Source organism: Mycteria americana, chromosome Z (genome assembly GCF_035582795.1).
Source record: "Mycteria americana isolate JAX WOST 10 ecotype Jacksonville Zoo and Gardens chromosome Z, USCA_MyAme_1.0, whole genome shotgun sequence".
NCBI lineage: Eukaryota > Metazoa > Chordata > Aves > Ciconiiformes > Ciconiidae > Mycteria > Mycteria americana.
The window spans coordinates 24664641-24687658 of record NC_134396.1 but is presented as its reverse complement, the minus strand read 5'-3'; the positions used below and the strand labels follow the sequence as shown (position 1 = coordinate 24687658).

Sequence of the window (23018 nt, the reverse complement as noted above, 5' to 3'; positions counted from 1 at the left end):
ATCCCCGTGTTATCAACACTGTTTCCAGCACAAATCCAAAACATAGCCCCATACTAGCTACTGTGAGGAAAATTAACTCTATCCCAGCCAAAACCAGCACAACAATAGACAGTGTAGGAAGGAGAGCGGGGAGGCACTGCATTCCCACAGGACATGGAACTGTGGCCCTTTGCTTGCAGGGACTGGGATGCCTGTTTTGTGAAAATAAACCTATGCATCACATACTACTTCTAGAGCTTTATATATAGCTTAGGTCCCCATAATAATTTCCATGAAAATCTGATTTCTTATTTACCCCCTGCCATTCCCAAGTCAGCTTTGCTGGTCTTCTCTTTATTGAATCAAATACATTTTGTGCATAAATGGTATCTTAAAAATGCTTAATCATGAAGAAACATACAACTCCATTTCTTCTTATTTCAACAAATCAGTGAAGTCACGTATGTTGCTATCTAATGCATGCTGGTCATTTATTCATTTCTGATCAATACTATTTTCTATTCAGGAATATACTGTTTCATTAAAAGTAAAATATATTATTCTTCTAGTTTTTGCAACTGCAAATATTGCCCTTAAATTAAGATCAAGGATTGAAAATACATGATCAAGGGGGAACATATCATTGATTTTAGTGGAACTGGGACTTCACTCCAGATGTTATTGATAAGGATGCTTCAGTCATGAAAGGATGCTTTCAGCAGAGAACTTCAAATCTGGGGTATGTGAATAACTAGCTACTTGACCAAATTGCTGAGCAAGACACTGGCTTTCAGCACATGGACACTAACTCAGTCAGATATACATACCAAACTAACACCCATTAGGCAAGGTCCTTTATGTATGCCAAAGTTGCATACAGAACTAGAGACATTGAACTGCTTCCCTCACAAGAGACCTCTGTCCTTTGCATCTTAGCTCCACACAATTGTCAAAGGAAGACGAGAAGTTGTCCTTTTTGCTAATTGTGTGCTTGGAGTTGGAAGAAAAAGTTTAGCTCGTTTTCCTCTGCCTTTTGGTGGAAGACTTTGAAGTGGGAGCTACAAAAGTGGATAGGCAAAGAACAGAACGGCTCCAGCCCTTCCTTTGAGAGGACTTAACACCGGAAATGACAAAAAGGCATTCAGCACAGAAATCCGTCTTATTACTATTTCAATACACCAATAGGAAAAGGAAAAAGAATACCTTGTTTTCTGCCCCTTCTTCTTTCCCGTTAAAAAAATATCAAATTCTCCTGTTCCTGCTTTCGCTCACCTAATAGGACTCTACGGGAAACAACAGGGTCATGCAAGTCGCCCTTGTTTGCCGCATCAGGGCTGGACTGAGGTTACAGCTTTGTTTATTACTCATGTCCACTGCACATGCTCACAGAGAAAGGGGGAGACGTGGATCACAGTGGACTGCTTTTAGACACGGAAACTTTTCAAAGATAATTTTGTTCCATTACATTGTTCCTTGAGCCTTTTCTCCTCAATAATGCAGCGTGACATTGCCATCAACTGTTAGTACTGTGTCAAGGAATGCCCTTTGGGAATGCAGTGCCTCATCTCTATTCTTCCTTGCTTCAACTCCTGTGCATCCCAGAGAGTCATTATGGTGATTCTTTCCCACAGTTCCTCTAGTGACTAGATCTGTAAGGAACATATAAGGAAGCTTCAAGCATTATGTTTCTTCTGGGAAAAATCTGGCATTGGCTATATACCTCATTTTGCAACCTTAACTCTAGCATAAAAATTTAAATGCACACAAACAAACAGTTTCTTCTAGTGACCAATCTGAAAAAAAAAAAGAAAAGAAAAATTTTAAAACTCATCACATGTAACTTACTTTCAATCTGTACAGCAGGACCAGCTCCTTGGGAGAACAAAGATGACTGCTCCTTGAGTTCATGCAGTAACCGGCATCAGGAATAGCTGTTCCCAAAGGCAACCTGTCAGTAATTTGCTGGTACATTTCACAGCCATTTGCTTATACCAGAAGAAATTTGAGCCGCAGGCATCCCGGGTTCTGCAGAGGACTGTGAACAAATCTCTTTTTCGGAATCTGGTCCCCTATTTCTTCCTCTTCCAGCTCCATGAATTCTCCCTACCTGCCTTCAACTCTTTACACCTTTGTACTGAAGTCAGATTCTTTTTCTTCTGGTTTTCTATACCACTGCAGCAACGTTAGCAGGGCATTGAGAACAAAGGAGAGCCTGTCTCTGTCCTCCATTTAAGTAACTAGAGTGAACAAATAAAGGCCCTCCCAGCTTGCAAGCCTGGCAAGGTCAGTGCCGAGCTGACGGTGCTGGCAATACGGGCACAGTCCCCTCCATCACCGCAGAAGGGCACTGGGGTGGGACAAGCACCACAAGTGGCACAGCCTCTTCCAAGACATTATCTCAATCCCCGTCCGCGATTTATGATAGCTCCGTCAAATGACAGCACATCAATAGAAACACTAACAAACCTATCTCTGATACTTAATGGGAATCACTCTTTCCCCATGCACCAGCAGCTCCCTGTTCCACTGCATAAAGGAACCACAGAGGTTCTGAAATAAATGGCTGGGAAACTTCAGGACAGAAAGAATGAAGATTTTTTTTTTTTTCCTTAATCCTCCTCTTCCAAATGACCAAAATGCTTAGAGTTCCCTGACTTTTTTTCAGGCACAAACTGACACAAACATTTCAACTCTAAGATACCTATATTGTCAGTTTTTAGTAACTCAAAACAGGCTCTTACAGAAGAGAGTTTTGGCAGCTACCAGCTCTGCCTACAAATCTAGATATAGAGGAAATAAAGTATTGAGAATAACATCTCAGTAGCAGGACAGTTCAGTCTGATAGTAACAGTGAAGCCATAGCCATAACCAAGTAGACAGTATATACAATAGCTCAGATGAACTCCAGTAAAAACTTTATGCCCTACCATATCATCACTCATTTTCTTCTTGCTAGATGTGTCAGAGGAAAATCCTGTCTAAGGTATTTGGAATTCAAGATTAGAAGTCTCAGAGATGGCTTTTGAAGTTCAAAGGTGTGTGATAAATTTATCAGATGGTTCTGCAATTTAAAAAAAAAAGATGGATATGCCTTTTGTGCACATGTGCAGGAAAGATTTCTCTTGCCCACCATACATAAGCTTTCTCTCCTGCTAATATGCTATTGGACACTGGCATGAAATACTTCAGTTGGTCAACAAGAAACAGAAATACCACTACAAAATTTAGAAACTGAAGAAAAAGCAGCATGACAGCAAGTGAAATTATCCTTTTGCCTTCATCTGTTATCAAAGTTAACAGTCGTGATTGTGCCACTAAATAGAGATGGCTAAATCAACCAGAACAGGTAGCAAATACAACTACTTGTTACTTAGCCAGCTGACCATTCAAGCAGTATTTAGCTTATCAGTAATTTCTCCTATTACGTCTTCTACACTGGCAAACATCTCACAATATCAGAAAGAGTGGAACTGCATAAATAGGGGCACCTTTTATCCTGCTATATTTTGCTATATCCTGCTCTGTTACAAAAAATTGGTGTTCACTTACATCACAGCTGGAAAGCATAAACAAGCTTCAAAGGAAAACTATTTTGCAGGAATTTATCTATTACTCCTTTTAATTGAAAATTTTTAACCACTGTAGCACAACACAATATATTGTAGAGCTCCTATTAAGCAACAACAAAATTGCTTTCCTACAGTAATACAAGAGCAAACAGGATTCAAGAGAAGTAATCTAATTTTTATCTAATTCTAGTAATTTGATTTTATCAGACCTTAGCTATAGCTGTGGAAATCACAGTCATAGTGTTAAAGCATCCTACTTCACAAGTCAGCATAAATTCAAGTACTCCAGACTCTTCCTTGATACTTTGCATCACATGAGTGTGAACATCCTGAAAAAAAAAAAATGCATGTATCCTGGTCAAACCAGTACTTTGTGTGTGTACTCTCACAAGCACACCCATAGCCTTTAGGTTTTCTGAATATGCAAAACAATTACTTTGCTCTTGTATGAATAAGATAATAGAAGGTGCGTCATTCCTCTTTTCCTGAGGTGTGGAATGCTCTCTTGCTACGGATGTTCAATTTATTTATTTTTTTTTTAATCCTAGGAAAACCACCACTGATTCAGTTAGCCCATCTTTAAAAGTAACACTCCACTCTTCCTACCTACTTCCCTCTTCCTTACATAGACACTGTAAGTGAAACGGTCATGAATGCCAACATGCTTTTTCGTCAGAAAAGACATAGCCACCCCTAACATCAGGAGAAAAATAACACGTAATGGTTTTACTGGAGTGAGAACCTGGCTATTGAGAACTGGGTACATGGACCTGGGTAAATGAGCCTGTTTTGGTGCCCACCTACCCAATTCAGATAGTGGCAAGCTCCTGGTTTCCCAGAGCATGGCACACTAAACCACGGCATTTGAATCTGCTCCCTCACATACCTGAAAGGTCCATATCAATATCTGACATGGAACTGAAAAATGTGGCTTTTCAGGAGTGGTAAAGGAACAGGAAGGCTCTTTAGGCCAGTTGTTTAGCCAATCCAGTTTGCAAGGGCCATGAGGTCTTGAGACAGGAGGCATGAAACTGAGATCATGACAATGGCTATGCTTTTCATTTACATAGCAGGTATTTTATAGCACCTTACAAAGGTCAGAAATCATTTCAAAGCCTTCCAGAACTTGCAAAATAAAGCTTTTTTTGCTGAAAGGTAGAAGGGGAAACAAGCTAACTGATGTTTTTTGCATGAATGTTTTCAAAAATTTTTGCAGCACTTTAATCATCAAATTTCAAGGAACTTGAAGAGGAAGATGCTGGATCCATTTTATAGAGATGAGGCAGTTTATTCAGGGTGTCATAACAGGTCAAATCAGATCCAGGCAAAGAACATACCTTTGATTTCTAGCCTCTGTAGTACCGCATAGCATCATCTATTTAATCACAAAGTATGTTTATAGGTATTTAACCAATTAATAATGGCATAGTTGTTTTGAACCTTCATGGTGGATCATAAAAGCACTTTTATCCTAGAACAGTATTTTGAAACGAAGCATCAATAATTAGGTTATCAGCTGCATTTAACTCTAGAAGGCAGCAGCAATCTTGCATTTTGCAAAGGTATCATTAGTTTTTATTCTTCCTTTACAATACCAGAAAGAGCTTTGATATTCTGAAATACACGAGACAGTACCCACCAGAAGCCTCTACCTCTAGAGAAAGTGTTGTAATTTAGAAACACATTCCAATTGTCACAGGTAAGCAATTTCTTAGACTAAAGGGATTCTGGGTGATTTCATGGTACAAGAAAAGATAGTTAATGTAACACAGAAAAATTAAATTGTCAATTGAGGTGTCACATAGTAAGTGAAAAGATTTCACTGTCCACTTGAAAAAATAAGAATAATCATGCAAGGGCTACAGTGAAACAAAGATCTGCGTGCCTCAGCATACAAAGGACTGGGTTTGTCATGAAAAATTCTTTGGGTCCATATATTCAGGAGTTTTTGCAAGCAGAACCCTAGAAATAGCAGTGCTCAGATTTAAATTGGATTTTGAGAGGGCTCTTTTTCCTGTGGCACACAGTCAGAAATCCTGCTGAAGGTCCAATTTACAAGAAACAGATGATGTCATTTTGATAAAGTTTCTCTTCTAGTTTCACATACCCAAGTGTTCAGACAAATTCAGACTTTCTGTTTTCTGTGAAACATCCAAAAAGGTCAAGATCCCAAAGACTGAAGGGAAATAGAAAGACAAGAAATGAAAGTACAGTATTTATCAAGTCCACATTTTAATACCAAGCCATGTGAGCATCTGTGTGTATATTCTGCTGTGTTCAGGAAACTACATGCATACTGCATATAGTGAAGTTTCTTGATTCCTACAGGTATAAAATAATAGGATTGAAAATCACATCAACAGACAAATGCTGCAAGTAAAAGGACAGTGTTTATTTGTTTGTTTATTTTAAAACATTATTACATTGATAGAATATTATTTTAAAAGGAAGATCATAATATATTCATTCAAAACTAGGCTGTTAAGCATATATATTTAAACTCTAATTTTTTCTATACATAATGAAAGAAAATTGTATTTTACAAATACCTATTTTTAATAGACCTTATGAAAAAAGTTTGAAAATAACTGCCAAAATCTGCCTCTTTAAATATACAAAACACCCTTTCTGCACTGAAGATACCTTTCTTAAAAGCCAAAAATATCTAAGTCAACAGTTGAGTCCACATCAAACCCTACTGAAAGCAGTAGTGACATAAAAATGTAAAAGCACTGTACAAAGTAAGTACAGCTTTTGTTTGTCTTAATACTGTACATATTTGTATTTGTTTTAAAAATGTTTTATAAAAACTATTATTGAACTTAACATCCTTTCCTGTCTGCAGAAAAAAGTGAGCCACTGAAATTATCTGTTTACTAAAATGTCTCCTCTTCTGAATGTGACTCTTCTCTCATAATTCAAAGGGAATTTTACCACTTATTTCAATGAGACCAGGACTGAAAGTTTTCTTCAGCACATCACTGTGTAATCCCTCTAACTCTCACTTGGTTTCCCCCTTAGTTTCATAATGCAAAACATTACAAAATCTTTAATACATTAACTGAAGAAATCAGAACTCAAGTACTTCAGCTTATAAGGCTGATGTATGGATTAGTTCATTGTAAAACCGAGTGTTCAATTAAACTGAAACCAATTGCAAATAATGCTGCATGCTTTTAAACCAACATCCCCCTCTCTCTCTTTCTTCCTTTATAGCCCCTTCTGGCATTTCTTCTGGAACGAACTTTTTAAGAAGGTGCGGTATCCTGGATCATCCACATATTCATTCCTAAAGCGGGAACTCAATACTCTCTGCCTCTTCTTCTCTCCCAAGATAATATCTGCTCCATAAAATGTGTCTTCAAATCTCATGTCAGAGGCTGTAGACTAAAACCAGACATTAATTACACATACAGCTTCATACAGGCCATCATACTCGGACATATTTTAGACAAATTACATGGAAACACAGATATATTTCATGAGATCATGAGATCATATGAAGCTAGCCACATTACTGATTATGCAGTTACAACTGTTTTCAGGAAAATGTCTAGATATTAAATATGTATTTTAAATATGCATTTAAAATATAATTTTTACTTTTCCATATTTTGCATGTACTACTCATAATTTAATTCTCTAGGTCTGTAGTGTTCCTTAGAAGCATGTGACTAACACCAGTTGTTAGTTTTGATTTTATCCAGAGGCCACACAATCACTCTAATTCAAGGTGAAAAACAGCAACACGGAAGTGATGCAATTGTTGGGCAGGCTTGATCCTAGCAGTATGAAGTATTATCCACCACCTTGTGTTATTCAGAAAAGTTTTAAGTGCAAGGTACTACGGCATGGACCTCTGAAAAGAAACCTGCACACTGCCTAATCTGCAAAGAATCAGACTCACAAGTTCAGTCGTTTGTCAGAAAACTTAAAACAGTTGGGAATCAACTGAAACAAAGCAGCAGGACAGCAAAGAGCAAACCATTTGGGAAAAGGCAGTGGCACAAATTTTTGGACCAACTTCCACTACTGGAGTCATGGTAAAATTCCTAGGATGAGGAAAAGCATTAGAAGGAATTGGTGTCATTTATTTCAAGAGATGGAAACTATATTATAAGCTGTCTTCAACTTGCACTGTCTTCAGCATGAGGAGGGGAAGGAGGTGTTGGGCATACCTTGAGGACTAAGCTACATATTTATAGGATTTGAGGCAATAGTATAAAATCATGCAAAGGCTGTGGTTTGTTTTATTTAGTTGACCAAATTCAATGGTTTTAACCTATACTTAACTCCCCTATGAAGTTAAAGGTGTCAAATACAAAAAAGTAAATACTGATCTGTAAAATCTTCCATTTTAAAAAGAGTAGCATAAACTCAACTCTATTTGTATTGTTATCCTTAGTGAAATGCAACAGTTTACATTCTACAGAACATGCAGTTAATTATAAATGCTTTTTACACATAGTCTCTAAAACAAAAAATGGTAATGGAATGCTTTCCGTGTGTAATGAAAAACCCCATTGAATATAACCAGATGGTTCATTTAACGTTTTCCAAGATATCTATCCGAACCCTAGATAGTCAGGACACTGAAAGATGTGTGCACTTATCCCAGATACATTGACAAAAAAGTGTCTTAGCCAAGATGATTTGACCACTGCACCACCCATTAGAAAGAGATGTCCTAATCTTAACTCTATTCCTTCAGTGAAACAGGGCATACTGCCAGTGAACACTCCCTCAGCAGGCTGACAGCCTCACATTTCTCTCTCCTCCCTTCCCAGCTTTACCACCCCTTTCATACATGATGCCAATCCTTTCCTTTGACACACTGTCAACTTCTGAAATATACAGCATCCATGTTGGGGTTGGCTGCTAAGAACTGGATGAAAGGAAATTATGATAATAACTATGATGGCAGCTGCATGTGGCAAGAAGCAAAGAAAAGGAAAGTCGGACTGAAACCTTCTTCAGCTACCTGACCATGTAATGCTCTGTTAGTCCACCAAACTTGTATAAGCTAACGTATGCCTGAAGAATCTACTCTACACATCATTCCCCTACAACTCCTTGCACCCAGCTTTCAAGAATCAGCTAATTAATGTCACATAATGGATGTGTGAACAGGTATTGTGTATGAGCCCACCTCCCTGCAGCAATGAAAAATATACTGTACACTGCTCTCCCTTTCAAAGCTTCACTGAAAGGATTCTTCAAGTAAGAGGGAATTTTTTATTCACAACAGTGAATTATTCTTTGTTCTCAATTATGACAAGATTTTTGCATCTTTATGCTTTGGTTTTACATGTTAAGAAAGCTAATGTTTAACTTGCAATGCAGTTCTGAACAAACAGCTCTAAAATAGAACATGGACATGAGAAGAACATGATGCTCTTCTGAGTAGACTTGGTAATGGATTGAATTGCACAATATTTAGCATTAATGACAAAGACAGGTAACAGCAGTCGTCTTGCCTCCTCCAACAACTGTATGGCAGAACTTTCCCTTTTCAACCTTTAAGTGTTATGCTCTTTATGAACCTCAACACTTTTCCACATGGCATACATAAAAGTGACTAGCTGGTGGATGATGTTTGAAACTGCAGGAAACTTAAAAAATACAGCAAAGATTTGGTTATAACCAAAGACTAGTGAAAGGTTGATGAGTCCTGCCAGTGACATTAAGGAGTTCTGATCAGGCACTTTGTTTCTTAGAACAAGTTAACTGCATTTTTATTAAATTCAATGCTTTTAAAATTGCAAAGCTCTGAGAACTTGGAAAGTTTTTTAAAAAGTATACACATGTTATAAGCATACTGAAAGAACAGAATGTCTGTCAATTTAAATATTTACTGACTTGATAATTCATGATCTGACAGATGATCAACCAAGATGTCCCTTTTAGGAGAAAAGAGTTATGTTTGACAACAGCATTTGCCTGTACTGGAAGAACAACTAACCATTCTCACTAGCAAATGGACACTTGTGCTAATTGTTGTGCTGATTTAGCCAGGCATATTAGTACAGGCTTCACAAAACATTTGGCCAATTTAAACTGAAAATCCAGAATAAAGCCAAGGTTAGTGTTATTGGCATTTTGAGCATATATATACTATAAAGTTACCATCAGCAAATACTCACAAAACGTGCTTTTACTCTCTTAGGAAGCTCTTCATCTAGTGTATAGATCTCTTCTCTCTTCATTACTATTTGAGAACCATCTTCAAACTCAACCTAATTGAAAAAATGGGTATTTAAAAATAAAATAATAATTTAACTCTTGCCAGCAGTTTCTGGGAATGTCTCCAGAAAAAAATATATGTGCAAACACAGAAGATTTATATACAAGTATTTTGCTATCTATTTTAAGAAGGTAAAATTAGGATAAAACATAAAAAATATTATTTCTTAGGAAATGCAACACATTCATGAGTTGAAAATAATATCTAAGCAAAGAGACTTCAAAATCAACACTGACACATATACAATAAAGTAAAATTTGTTAGATTAGGAATGCCGAGCAGTAGCAATACAGACAACATTATTTTGTAGGAGTGACATATTAAAATGTCTTCATGTCATTTTTATTTGCTTCTAATTTTTTTACTTCCTTCTAAAAAATAAAAAATTAATTTTAACATCTTGTGCTTCAAGGTTGAGGAAGACCATGTCAAAAGAAAGAAAGTATGAGTGACAACTAAGGAAATACCAGTTAACAGAATTTTATTGAATCTGATGGAATTTCTTTAAAATGCTCTGTTCAGAAGATGAAAAGCTTTATCATGCTTAGGTTTAGATTTAATCCAACATGAACCCCGTTAGCAGAAAATGAGAAAGGAAATGTAACTAGGTGTGGGGAATGTTAAAATGCTGAGGCTTTGAAGCATTTAAGCTTTTTCAGTAGCTGCTGATTTTTTTAATACTTCATCTAATAATTGTGAATTTCTATTATCAGCTATTATCTATGACTGCAGTTTTAGTTCCCACAGAAACTGTACTTTAAAGTTTGGTATAAAATTAAAGGAAGTCCTATTGCACATCCTCAGGTGACTTAATGAAACCATGTGAATGACAACAACAGACTTAGGCTGGAAGAATAAGCCTGAATACAAACATAGGAAAACATTAACTTATCAAAAGTATTATTATATAAAACTGAAAAATCATATATATATTTGAACTTGTAAATGGACTGGGTTTTGTAGGTTCAGATTAAAACCTTGCCACAACTGAGTATGTCAGATTAATTGTGAACAGCTGAAAAATCCAATATAGTATATCCATTCTCAAAAGCCAGGGTACAGATCTACGAACTATTAACTTCTTTAAAAGCAATTTTTTTTTACAGCAATTAACAGCGACGCACAAATCTGGAATGCATTTAAAATCCGCAGAGCACAGATGGATAACAAAGTCACAAAAGTCATCCTTGCTTCTCTGTGTTCCTGTTACTAACCCCATAAGCCTAGTCTGTTAGTAGTATGTTAGAGGAACTTAAAGGTCAATTTGGCTTAAGCTTGTTTAATAAAATGATGGCAATTTAGGTATTTTTCACCAGGATGCAGTAGCAGCCTTTCTGCTATTCCTGCTTCTCACTGCACAAAACATTTGGTAATACGTTTTTGCATAATACAGTTGGTAATAATGTTTTTTGCATCACTGGTGAAGGAACTGGGCAGGAAATGAACTCTGCCAGGTCCATGCGATCAGAAAATCACCTCCTGAATGGGCAATGGTTTTGTTTTTACTGGTAGTGTGCAGCAGGAGGCAACTGCTTCATGCCACAGAATCTGGAATGCTTGCAATATGAAATATATTGAACATTTACAATGAAGAGTAACTGGAAGTTCTTCAGCTATAATTTAGCATACCACACTGGAAATAAATTTGCCTATAAAGGCAAACATAGTAAGAGCTCCTCTAAGACTTTCAATAGTATCATGATTCATGCAAATATAAACCCACCATCTCCAATAGCTCCAATTTAATTCAGACTGCAGATACTACATTTCAAATCATCAGTTTTATCCAGCAAGTTATTTTATTTGGACTTCTGATGCTGTACTGTGTCTGTGTAGTGTGTTATTCTCTCCATGAGATTTTCTTTTATCAGGACGTCATAAATTAAAGGGTGAGCTGAAATTATTAGAAAGCAATTAATAGAGTGAATGGATAATTTAATAATCTCAAATGAAACTCAAACATAAATAGTGAATGTCAATATAAAAAATGATCAAGAAATCAAACATAGATTGCATTAACAATTTCACTTGAACACCTGCTTCATTTGGCATGTATAACTCTGCTCAGGGATTGTGTAGGATACTGGGTGGCAAATGTCGAACTGGATGACACAAATTCTGGTGTATTGTGTCATAGCTCCTGCATGCACAAGTACTCTCACATTCGGTACAAATGTCTCATGAACATGAGGAAAATTCAGATTTATCCAAGTAGAACAGACTTGCCTTATTAGATTATAATTCTCATTTCAGAGAGTCCTTTTCAGTCTCTCCTTTTGTCATACCATCTAAGAGATCACACAAAAGACTTGGTAAGAGAATCTCAAAGGTGCAACAGAGATCTCACAACCCAGAAGAAGAATGGAGTATGTGTATGCATGGGTCCTGGGAGCTTTCAGACAAGCTGACTCCAAAATCCTATGTAGTGCAATCTGGACTCCCTCTAATCTTCAATCTTTGCTATTTCCCCCGTGATAGGGGTTGTTACAATGCAGTTTACAGTAATCTCCCATTATTGTTATGCTGAGGAACTCCAAACCTTACTGAACCTCTGCATGCTAATCCATTTTCCTTAAACTAAACTGGTTTCATCATGTTGTCTAAGAGTTCTAAAATAAGACAAAGATGTTTGTTTTGGCTATGTCACATTCCTTCAAATATGAAAGATAATAACATTCATCTAATCTACCTCACAGTATTTCTCAGAAGACCAGCTGTTCAGAAGATTAAATGATTTGAAGATTAGCGTTACTATAGAACAATAATCTTTATATTTTATAAAGAACTTTTCACCTTCACAACATAATACAGCTCCTAAATATAAGGGAAGAGGTAAGATTTAGAGACTAGCTCAAGGGATCAGGCATTTGAGGACTTGAGTTCGATTGCAAGTCATTGGCAAAGTGAGAAGGTCAATGCAGCAAGTCATTTAGCCTCCCTGTGCTTTAATTTATCTACAGATATAATAGTAAATTTGCCATTTTTGCAGAGTAATGTGAGGCCCTCAGATGAATAGAGTTACATAAGTGAAAATGATTTTTTATATATATAAATGAAATGTACCTATATTCTCATTCTTTCAGAACTGCTATTATTATCATGATTGTTTTATTGCAGTTTCTACCATTCACTTGGGTACTCAAAGCTGCTGACTGATTTTTCTCAAAGGCAAGCACATAAAAAAACAATTATTGTGTCTCTGAAATCAGAAGTCAGCTTTTTAGCCTTGCCTTCAGTGTTCAGTTCCCTTTTGCCTTTGCTGAGGATAAAACACTCCTTAGATTATGTGTTAATTAATTCAAAAGTGCCTCAGACAAATGAAAGTGGAGCTATTTATGCTCTTCTTTTTACTGTCCTCCCTTCCATCCTTTTATGAAATGCCTAAGGTTCATTGTAGTCACACACCAATACTTAATTTTATATCATTAATTGTATAATTACCTGACATCAAATAAAAGTAAATAACCTGGAGAAAATAACAAATGTTATCTTTCAATCTTAATGTTCCACCTGTTCACCTGAGTTCTTATTAAATAAACCATTTTCTTGATTTTATAAGAACAGGTGAAACCTCAACTCCCAAGGAGTGCACAGCACTTGTTAATGGTTTAGGCAGCTTTATTTATTAGTTTAAATGCATTAGCAGTGACCATAAGAGTCCACACTTCAGCCTTCTGCAGCTTTGAAGGTGTGGCTGGCCACTCCAATTCTAGAGCCGAATGAACAATTTGCAATAAAGATATCTGAAAACCAAGCACATGGTAATAAAAATAGACACTCACCTGATACATGTGAGCTGTGTTTGTTCCCAGATACTTTGCACCATACAGTTTTCCATCAGGCCATTTCACTTGGACAACCTCTCCCTCTGCAGGTGGGCCCAGCCTTAGGCAATCTTTGCTCTGTTTACAAAGAAGGATGGATTCTCAAATCAGTGAGTGAGCCACTACACTGAAATTACCAGTAAGCTGCTTTTTACAACTTGGTAATTGGAGGAGATTTATTACCATGCATGTTTCAAGTTTTATAATCCTGCTAATGGGCTAACAGAAGATACTGTTAGCCTTTATGAAAATGAAATACTGACCAAAGAAACGCTCTCTTTACAGCTTGATGCTGCATTGGCAAGGCAACATATGCATAAATCACATAGCTATCAGCAACTGTGATACATTGCCCCCCAAATTAATTTCCATCACACACACAAAATAAAGATCACTAAAGTGCAACTGCGTATGTGCAACACTTTCTCTTTTCCATACTGAAGTAACTCATGTTTTGTTAACCACAGCACATTTTTGCTAGATTTGCTGACTGAAACATACCCTGATGGATCAAACTATAAATGGTGAGAATGCCAATGAGTTCTTTGCTTAGCTGATGGAGAAACACTGAAAGAATCGAAATGCTTACAAAGAAGAATTAGGCAGATTTTTTTTTTTTTTTCAGAAGATATGAAGCAGGTTTTTTCCTGTGTTTTGGCCAAATTTTGTGCCTGACTTGCTCAGCAGGTCAGAGCAGCAGTTTACACGAGTTGCAATGTATCCTTGTTATGGTTTCTTTTGCCCTATATGGCTCAGTATGACCTAAATGACTCATTTGCAGAGCACGCTGACCACACACCCGTAACAACAGTTGTACACATGAGGAAATACACGAAAGACCAGAAAAGGATTGTGTCAGGTCTGCGCTCACCAATTCTTTGGAAGCTCTCTCCGCCAAATATTCATCCCAACAAAGGCATCTATACTTTGTACCGACTACATCACAAGATTTGTTATGTAAATTAGCGCTAATTTAGTGGTATTCTCCTAGGTGTGAGAGGACCTACTCAGTGACCATGTTACCTGAGCTCACTGCTAAGAGGTCTAGACTGGGAAGAGAAAAGATAAAGCCAAGGACTCAGGTACAAGGATTCAGTGACAAGGTCCTGCAGGACCAGGTATTATCTCAGGTTGCTGCAATACTATTACCATTTTCAAAGTCTCAGGTTTACATAGAATAATTTACAAAAATATTGTATTTTTGAGTTTCACAGTTCACTTCCAATAGAGGCCAACAATCATCACTACAAAGAACTCAAAACGTGGGAGAAAAATGCACCACAATGATCCTTACTGGGACATTATCTTGTTATAATATCATGCTAGCCAAATCCAGGCTTTATAAACTGTTTTTAATCACATGCATCTTAATCCATGAATTTGATTCAACACATCAGAAAAGAAATGAAAAGCTGCATTTTCACAGAAACACACTTTCCTGCATGACAATACTGCCTCTGTCATCCCTCCAGTGCTATGCCAAGGGGACAGCTCTAAAATATACCCTGCCTGTTTGCATGGCAAAGGTTGCTGTGACAGACACAGAAAGATACAGCCTTTCAACTCCACTGTATATTTGGGGTAGTAGGTGACATTACTGTATTACCCTTCCTGGTATTTCCAGGAGAGGCAGGGGGAAAGGGGAAAAGGGAAAGGACAGCTGCTGCCAACTTTCCAACAGTGGAATAATTATGACTTCTTGGGGGACAGGGATTGCTAAATACTATCATAGCTCTGACTATAAATTAAATGAGACTATAATTTTAATGCTCTCTCCTCAGTGATGAATGTGAAGATGGTTATTGTTATTATCATACTTCTTCCTCTCTTCCTTCTTCTTCTTCTGTTTATTGCTAAAGTGCAAAAAGGAGTCTTGGCTAAGTGTCTTGAACCAAACTTTTAAAATGCATCATGGAAGATAGCAAATTTCCTGAAAACAAACAATCTATCAACAATGTCAAGCCAAACATTAATTTTCCAAGAACAAAAGCCCAGCATGAATTGCTCCCTTTGCACCTTGCACAAGAAAAAAATCTCACAGCCTCTCTAGGATAGCTAATGGAATTGCTCATATGGAAAATTAGAGTTCTCATGCAAATAACTAGACAAATAACAATCCCATTCTTCATGTATCACCACAATGTCTTAGTCTATGGAACAATGTTTGGGAAACCTGTACTGAATAGTTTTTGCTGATTTCTACCTGAATTCCTACCTTTTATTTTCATATTACATAACCATTTTAGAGACTCTCTTTCTACTGCAAAAACAATTCTCACCATTTCCTTCTGGGGAATGATTAGACCCATTCCTTAGGCTGACAAAATTGCAAAAATGCAACCTCACTTTTCTCAGTCATATAATGAAAAGTCAGACATCAAGATATGGCAATCCTTCAACATTCCCATACACCAGTTGTAAATAACATATAGCGTGGGCTTAATCTACATTCAGCTTGTAAACCATGTACATTTCCCATACAATTACATAGTATATTTTCTTCTTCACACAAATGGACGAAATCGTGCATATCTGTGCTGAAAAGCCTATTCACTTAAGTGTTTGGTTTCACATTCCAGCTGTTTTACAGCTCAGAGCCCCAGCTCCAAGTATGGTCAGCTACAGAAGGTTGCTCAGGGACATGTCCAGTTTGGTATGAGTATCTCCAAGGATGAATACTTCACCACCTCCCTGGGCAACTAGTCCAGCATTCGACAACCCTCACAGTGAAAAAGCCTTTTCTTAAGTGAAGAAAAAGTCCATGTTAAGGAATTTCCTGTATTTCAGCTGGTACCCATTGCCTTTCATCCTGTCACTCTGTACCACTGAGAAATGTGTGGCTCCATCTTCTTTACTTCCCCCATGAGGTATCTATACACTTGGATAAGATCCCCCTGACTCTACTATTCTCTAGGCTGAACAGTCCCAGCTCTGTCAGCCTCCCTTCATATGACAGATGCTGCAGTCCCTTCATCACCTTCATATCCTTTCACTGTATTTGCTCCTCTGTGTCCATGTCGTTCTTGTACAGGTGAGCCCATAACTGGACACAACACTCCAGATATGGTCTCACCAGTGCTAGGTTTACAGCCATTGAAAAAGCCTCTTTTTGAGCAAAAACCTGTAAATAATAATTCTAAAACTTTTCTTGTTTATTACAGGTGGTATTTTCTGGTTTTAGAACATTCATTTTGGAGTTCATTATATGCATTGAACTAAAATAGTAAGCAATCCCTTCACTATAGATGTTGGAAAAATATGTTGCAATACTGGGTTTGTCTCCTATGCTGTCACTAAGGAATTCTTGTGTACAGCACTACAGATAAAGTAGACATTTTTGCTGTTTTTCTCTTCTGATATTCCTTTGTTTTTACCACAGAGGTTGAATAATACTTTGGTTCATTAAGGCTGGACAGAGCATTTGCAAGTAGCAAATCCAGTTGCAGTGGCAGGGTGGTGATGGTTGACACAGACTAGGAACAAATGAGGAGCCACACTAAGAAAAAAAAGGAAGTCTGCACCTGAAGCATGCACTTGAATCCAGGAACTGTGAAATGTTGCCAGATTCCCATAATTTGAATACAGCCACTAACACCTGAAGAAAATACCTTAATTTTGAAAAAGTTTTTAAAAAATATGTTCAAATGCTTTCCTAAATCAAGGCTAAAAAGTATAGATATTCTGGTCTAAGATGAATTTACGAACGGTTGAGACTATTCTCCAAAACTATCAGAAACAGATGTTCCTTGGATACCTACAATTTTATTTTGACAAAGTTTTGCCTGGCAATTATGTTATTAATTCAGCTATTTCAAATTCAACAATTATTTTCAAAATTATAAGAATATAAGAGCCTTTGACTTCTTCTAGGTTTGATCCAAAGGAGCCACACTGAAAACAAATATCTTTAGTGAATTCAGAGGAAACAGAAAACTCTGTGGTGCAATCCTTGAAGTCAACAGGGCTAAATTGGCTCATACCTTCAGGCATTAGCTAAAAGAAGACTGCAAGTTAAAATGATAGCAGAAAGGATACTGTAGTCTTTCATGTCAAGATTGTAGTAGGAAAGGATGAAATTATTCTGACTACAAATGTCAGCCAATGATAATTTACACTGTCTCTTGTCTGACAGAAAGCTAGATAGAGAGGAAATCTTAGAAAGGAAAATATTGGCATGGTCAAAGTAGAATATGTGAGTATTTAATTAAAAACAAAAAGTTTTCAGTTTGAGGGATTTTTCCCCAATAAGGAAGGCAGCAGTTGAATAAAAAGACCTAGAGACTGTAATACATTATTTAATAACACTTTAAAAAAAATTCTTTTCAGGTTCAATACATGAAAAGCAAAAAGCTCTCAAAAATATTTCTGAATATTCTGAAAACACAAAACCTGCACCACTTCATTCCTCCTGAATCTAGCAGCAGGAAAAGTTTTTCATTAGCTTGTACCATGTTCTGCCTTTCAACAGTGATCTTATAGCTCTATGTTTGATCTTTCAGGAGCTTAAATGGAATCATACCCTTCCAAATCTGAGTCAGTCTTTGGGAAAGGTGCAACGTGATTGGTGAAGAAGGGATCAATTAACTCCTTTAACTTAAAGTAATGGTCATAAAGGTTAATATTGTATTTAATATCATAGCAATAACATTGGTCATTTTATCTCAAGAATTTGTTTAAAAAGAGGAAAATGTGTCTCATATGGCATCTTTTAGAGAAGGTATAAACCCAACAGTAGTCAAATATTTAAGATTATTGCTCAAAAACAATCATATTAAAATAGAAAAATGCCAATACTTGTCTATTCCAATCAGGGGGCAACTTCGTCAGATCACCAGGCTCTTGTTAATTGTTTTGATGATGTGATCGTCCCCTGACTCTAGAGAGGATAGAAGAGTTGTGATGATGAAGGTCCCCGATTCGATGCCACAATTGATAACCTAGACTACTATGTCTTGTTTTAAAAGCTGGTTTTGCCTCCCACTCATACTTTTGCATGAGCATTCTGTGCAAGTTCTCTTATTAGGATGAAGAAAATCCATCTCCATCTTGATCAGATCAGAATATTTTCTGTGGGAGATTACTAAACTCAGTTCTCACAGCTGTGCTCCTACAGTGGGCTTAATAGGGAAGAGGAGAATGAAACATTGTGAGATAAAAGACATTTGCAATCCTTAAGTAACAGTCTGAAGACCCTCCTCTAAAGCTGATGAGTATTACTGGAGACCAGTTTTCCCTGAACATAGCCCTAAAACATTCATATATATATATATATATATGTATATATATAAAACCCAATACAGTGAAGACTGAAATTTCTTTTTCTGTGTATAAAAAAATAAGGCCAAAAACTTGGAAAGATATTGAAGAAAAATCAATCTACGGTATACAGTATTAAGTGGGAATATTGTCTGCAAGTGGTTCAATCTTGACATTTACTCTTATTCACCACTAACCCATCTGAATAAGCATAAATTTTTCCCTTATAGCTGCACTGTTTTACAAACGTGCGGTTTACATTCATAAACTGGCATCATTTAAAGTAATTTGTTAGACATGTAGTAATTTGTTAGACATGCCTCTGCCTTTTCTGAATCATTTCGTTCTTCTGGAACTTGCTAAATAATTTTCAAATCTACCATACCCATAACATTCTTCTACCCATTTCCCATGAGAGTGTCTCTACAAAATCCACAACATGGAGCATCAAACGGTCATCAAGCATTAACCAAGACAGCAAACATAATCAGGCTGGCACCTCTTTCTTCAGGAGAGTGTCTAACTGAGCATCCCCTATCCCATGAACAACCTCAGAAACTCCCATTTTATTTTCCTCGACACTAATAGTTTATCTGTTTAACTGGCAGACACAGTGCTGAGCTCTGTTAGTTTTCAAATCACTATGCTTTAGACTGTATTCAAAATAAAATATTTTTGTTTGTTTAAATTGTATTCAAATTACAGCATTTTTCTCAATGTCACTTAGCAAAAATTTCTGCATCTCCTTGACACTCCTGGGTTTTACTTGCTGATTTGCTTTGTTTCCAAAACAAAGCACAAAATGCCTCATTGTTTATTCAAATTCTTGTCAAATACCATTGATGGTATAGTTGACATAAACAATACAGGGCTAAAGTGGTTAAGTGTGGCTCTTGCAGCAGGTTTTGTGAGCTAGCACATACTTCTAATCCTATATTTGCGGTACAGCTCTGTAACGCAGTGACAGAATGAAATACACAGAAATCGTATAAATTATTTTACTTAATGGTAAAGGAATAGTAAAAATATACACAGAACGTGACTGGCATTATTCTTCCTGTGATGCTATGACTTTAAAGGCAGTTTAAACGTTATCTCAAAACTAGTATTTGTAACAATTAGTTTAGCTGAATGTATTTTTCATCCTTTGACGTTACTCATTATTTCCGTACCATACAACATCAAAACCCTCTAGGAAGACATATTCCAATCAATCAACAGCAGTCTTGCAGGAGGACTTTGTAAGAATCCATTTCGTTGTGCTGCTGCGGCTTTCTGTATTGGAGGGTTCTTGTGAATCGCACTATGCTGTTGTCATGCAACTTGGCAAGAAGGAATGGCAAAAGGCAGAGGTAAGCAGCAGCCTGGCTCCAGCCCTGCAATGTGCCTGGTGATACAGATCCTTCCCATATTGTTCCATCCCTGACGCACAGGGGCCATGGCACAATATTGTAATCCTCCTCCGGGCAAACTGAAAGCTGATAATCTAGCCCTGAGGTTTGAAAGATCAAAGAGAAACAGATATCGAAAAGACGAACTAGAGCTAAATCAGACTCTGTAATTGCAATAAACCTGGCCTTCCTATCCTGCGTATCTACATATTTTTTTACTATCACTCATCTTGTCTTTGTTTGTAAATTTATACATATTGTTAAAATCAAACTGTGAAATAGAAACTCTCCATTTTCTGTCATCCCCTGCATTGCTTAAATCCGTAAGAACGGCTCAGACCTTATTATTAGTCTATCTAACCACAACTGGCATGGAACAAGCCATAATATCAACTGATTTGGGCTTTTATCCTAGAAATTCCATGGTTTCTGAAGAATAACTTAAAATTCATGCATGGTCTCCAAAATTGAATAACCAACACCTCTATCCTCTTATTTTGGAGAAACTGAAATTCATTTCACAACAAATTCAATTCATAGCACATTCATTTCAATTTATAGCAAATGAGCATTCTGGTATTAATCACAAAATTAACAGTTACTTCTCACAACACAGACAAAACACACTAACTACGTCTGATTTTCACTCATAAGACTTCAAGTGGGTTTCTAGTCCCCAGATTCACAACATGAAAAAGTGGGAAAAATCCAGGCCTGATTATTGGGCTTTTGCACAGAAATGGTCCTCTCGCTGACTCTAGTTGAACTGCAGCAGTCATTTCTAAATTTTCCCCTTAAAATAAGTGCCTGAGTTAAATTTGCTATCCTACTTCACTGCTACTAGGGTACCTACCATGAGATGGTGCTCTCTGTACTGACAGTAACCAGCTGCAGATGGTTTGAAAAGGAAGGAGTGCAGAACTAAGCACAGGGTGACGACGCTGTGAGGAAGAGTTAGCTCTTGCTGTACAGACCCAGGAGAGAAAAAGGCTCCCATGGCAGAGCAGGAAAGGTACCTCTGAACAGTCCTGAGCTTCAATTTCCCCAAGGCCATTCTGCAAAGGCACTTAATGCAAGTTGTCTCCTCTGCGTACGTTACTTCAGCTAACATTAACTTTCAACGGGAGTGCTAGTGATTAAGCTTCCACAGTCATGCTCACCAGTGATTGTTTCATAAGGAGCACGACTAATGTGATTACAACTAACACCTCTGATTTAGAAAAGCTTGTCATACCGACAAATAACATACCGCAGCTGCAAACAGTGAATATATCTACCAACACCATTAAAGTGGAAGTGGAGAAACAAATTGTGGAAGCTCTCCGAAACAACCGCTGATCTCAACAGACTGTCAAACTGTGTTTTTCTTTTGGGAGCTGATAGTATACGGTAGTTAACGCAAATTTTTAGAAACACAAAATTAGGTTTCATACGTTCCAAGATAATTTGAATGGAAAGGAGAGTGGTAGCTAATTTGCCACAGTCAGAATTTTATCTAAACAGGAACAGCAATTTACACAGTGCATTAGCATTTGAAAGAGCAGGCCTGATTCCCAGGAGTGCAATTCTGGTTTTGAATTGGTATAAATTCAGTGAAATCACCAGATTAACAGAATAGTTACTGTAATTCAACAAATTTAGCCTTGGATCACAGAATGCATAGTATAAAAATACTTTGAATTTATGTATAATATGTTGTCCTTAAAATCTTACTGAATCTTCTCTTACAAAGTGAATATATGCTTTCACCAAAGGGAAACAGGAAGGCAAATTGGATCACGGATTCCTGAATACATCTAAAAATTTCTTAATTTCCACTCAGCTTATAAAGTTACTATTTCAATTGTTACATTACCTTTCATTAGTAACACAAATACATGCATAATACTAACTGACAGATGCAGAATTGTCCAGAAGGCCACAATTCAAACCCATATTGCAGAATGGGGCTTAGGATGTCCAGGGTGGTACTGAGCATCACAATAAGGTGCAGCACAGAGGACACTGAGGAAGCCTTAATTTGGGGTACAAAATACGCTTATGGGACAAAACGCGGTGTCAGCAGTAGGAAGGTGAAGTTGGCAAGGACACCAGGATGTCTGATTTGCTGTGCCTGACTGAAGTACAAGGCTCCTTTAGTGCAGCAGAGAACCCTTGCTTATGCTTACATTAAAGTTAGATGAGACTGAATCCTACAGTAGTACCTCGTATCCTGCCCACCTATATATTGGTGAAGGCCTAAATGTTTAAAGTTCCCAGTAAATCAACTGCAGTCAGAAAAGTACAAAGAGCAGCGCATGTTCTGCTCCTGCCCCTGCCTCAGGATGTAACACACAGGAAGGAAAATGCTCCTCCTCCACCCACCCACCTCCTCCCCCAAACACACATGGCAAGTCTGGAAATAATCTACTTCTGAAACACACAACAAATAGGGTAAATTACCAGATCTGAAAATCCTACAATTCCTGGGTTACTTCAGAAAAAAGGTGGGAGGGGAAATAATGCTCCTTCCCCACTCCCAGCAGTCCCACCTCATCTCAGTGGTTCCTGTGTGATTCCAGGGATTTCACTGTGCTCCACATGCTCATCACATCTGTGCTCGTTGTGGTCCTGGACATGGATGCACACTCACTTTGCAAACACAAGAAGCATTGTAATATAGTTCTGTCTCTCACCTGCTTCACTGCAAAGTCAGCCATCTTATCGTAAACTGCAAAGTAATGGATTATCTTCCATTTTGTTTCTCCTGCTGAGC

The 23018-nt window shown here is 37.3% G+C and overlaps 1 protein-coding gene across 4 annotated transcripts in view; it reads right to left on the bottom strand.

The window, feature by feature from the left end:
- Positions 1-6015: 6015 nt before the first annotated feature.
- KDM4C (lysine demethylase 4C) overlaps positions 6016-23018 on the bottom strand; it is a 277722-nt gene continuing 260719 nt past the window's right edge. For 3 of the 4 annotated variants that reach the window (XM_075527201.1, XM_075527202.1, XM_075527203.1), the window contains exons 20-22: positions 13575-13694; positions 9692-9784; positions 6016-6935 (exon numbers count right to left, since the gene is read on the bottom strand). In XM_075527201.1, the coding sequence (XP_075383316.1) occupies positions 6759-6935; positions 9692-9784; positions 13575-13694 (390 nt within the window). In that variant the 3' untranslated portion in view covers positions 6016-6758. The remainder of the gene's footprint in view (positions 6936-9691; positions 9785-13574; positions 13695-23018) is intronic. The other variant, XM_075527204.1, reaches the window with a different exon arrangement.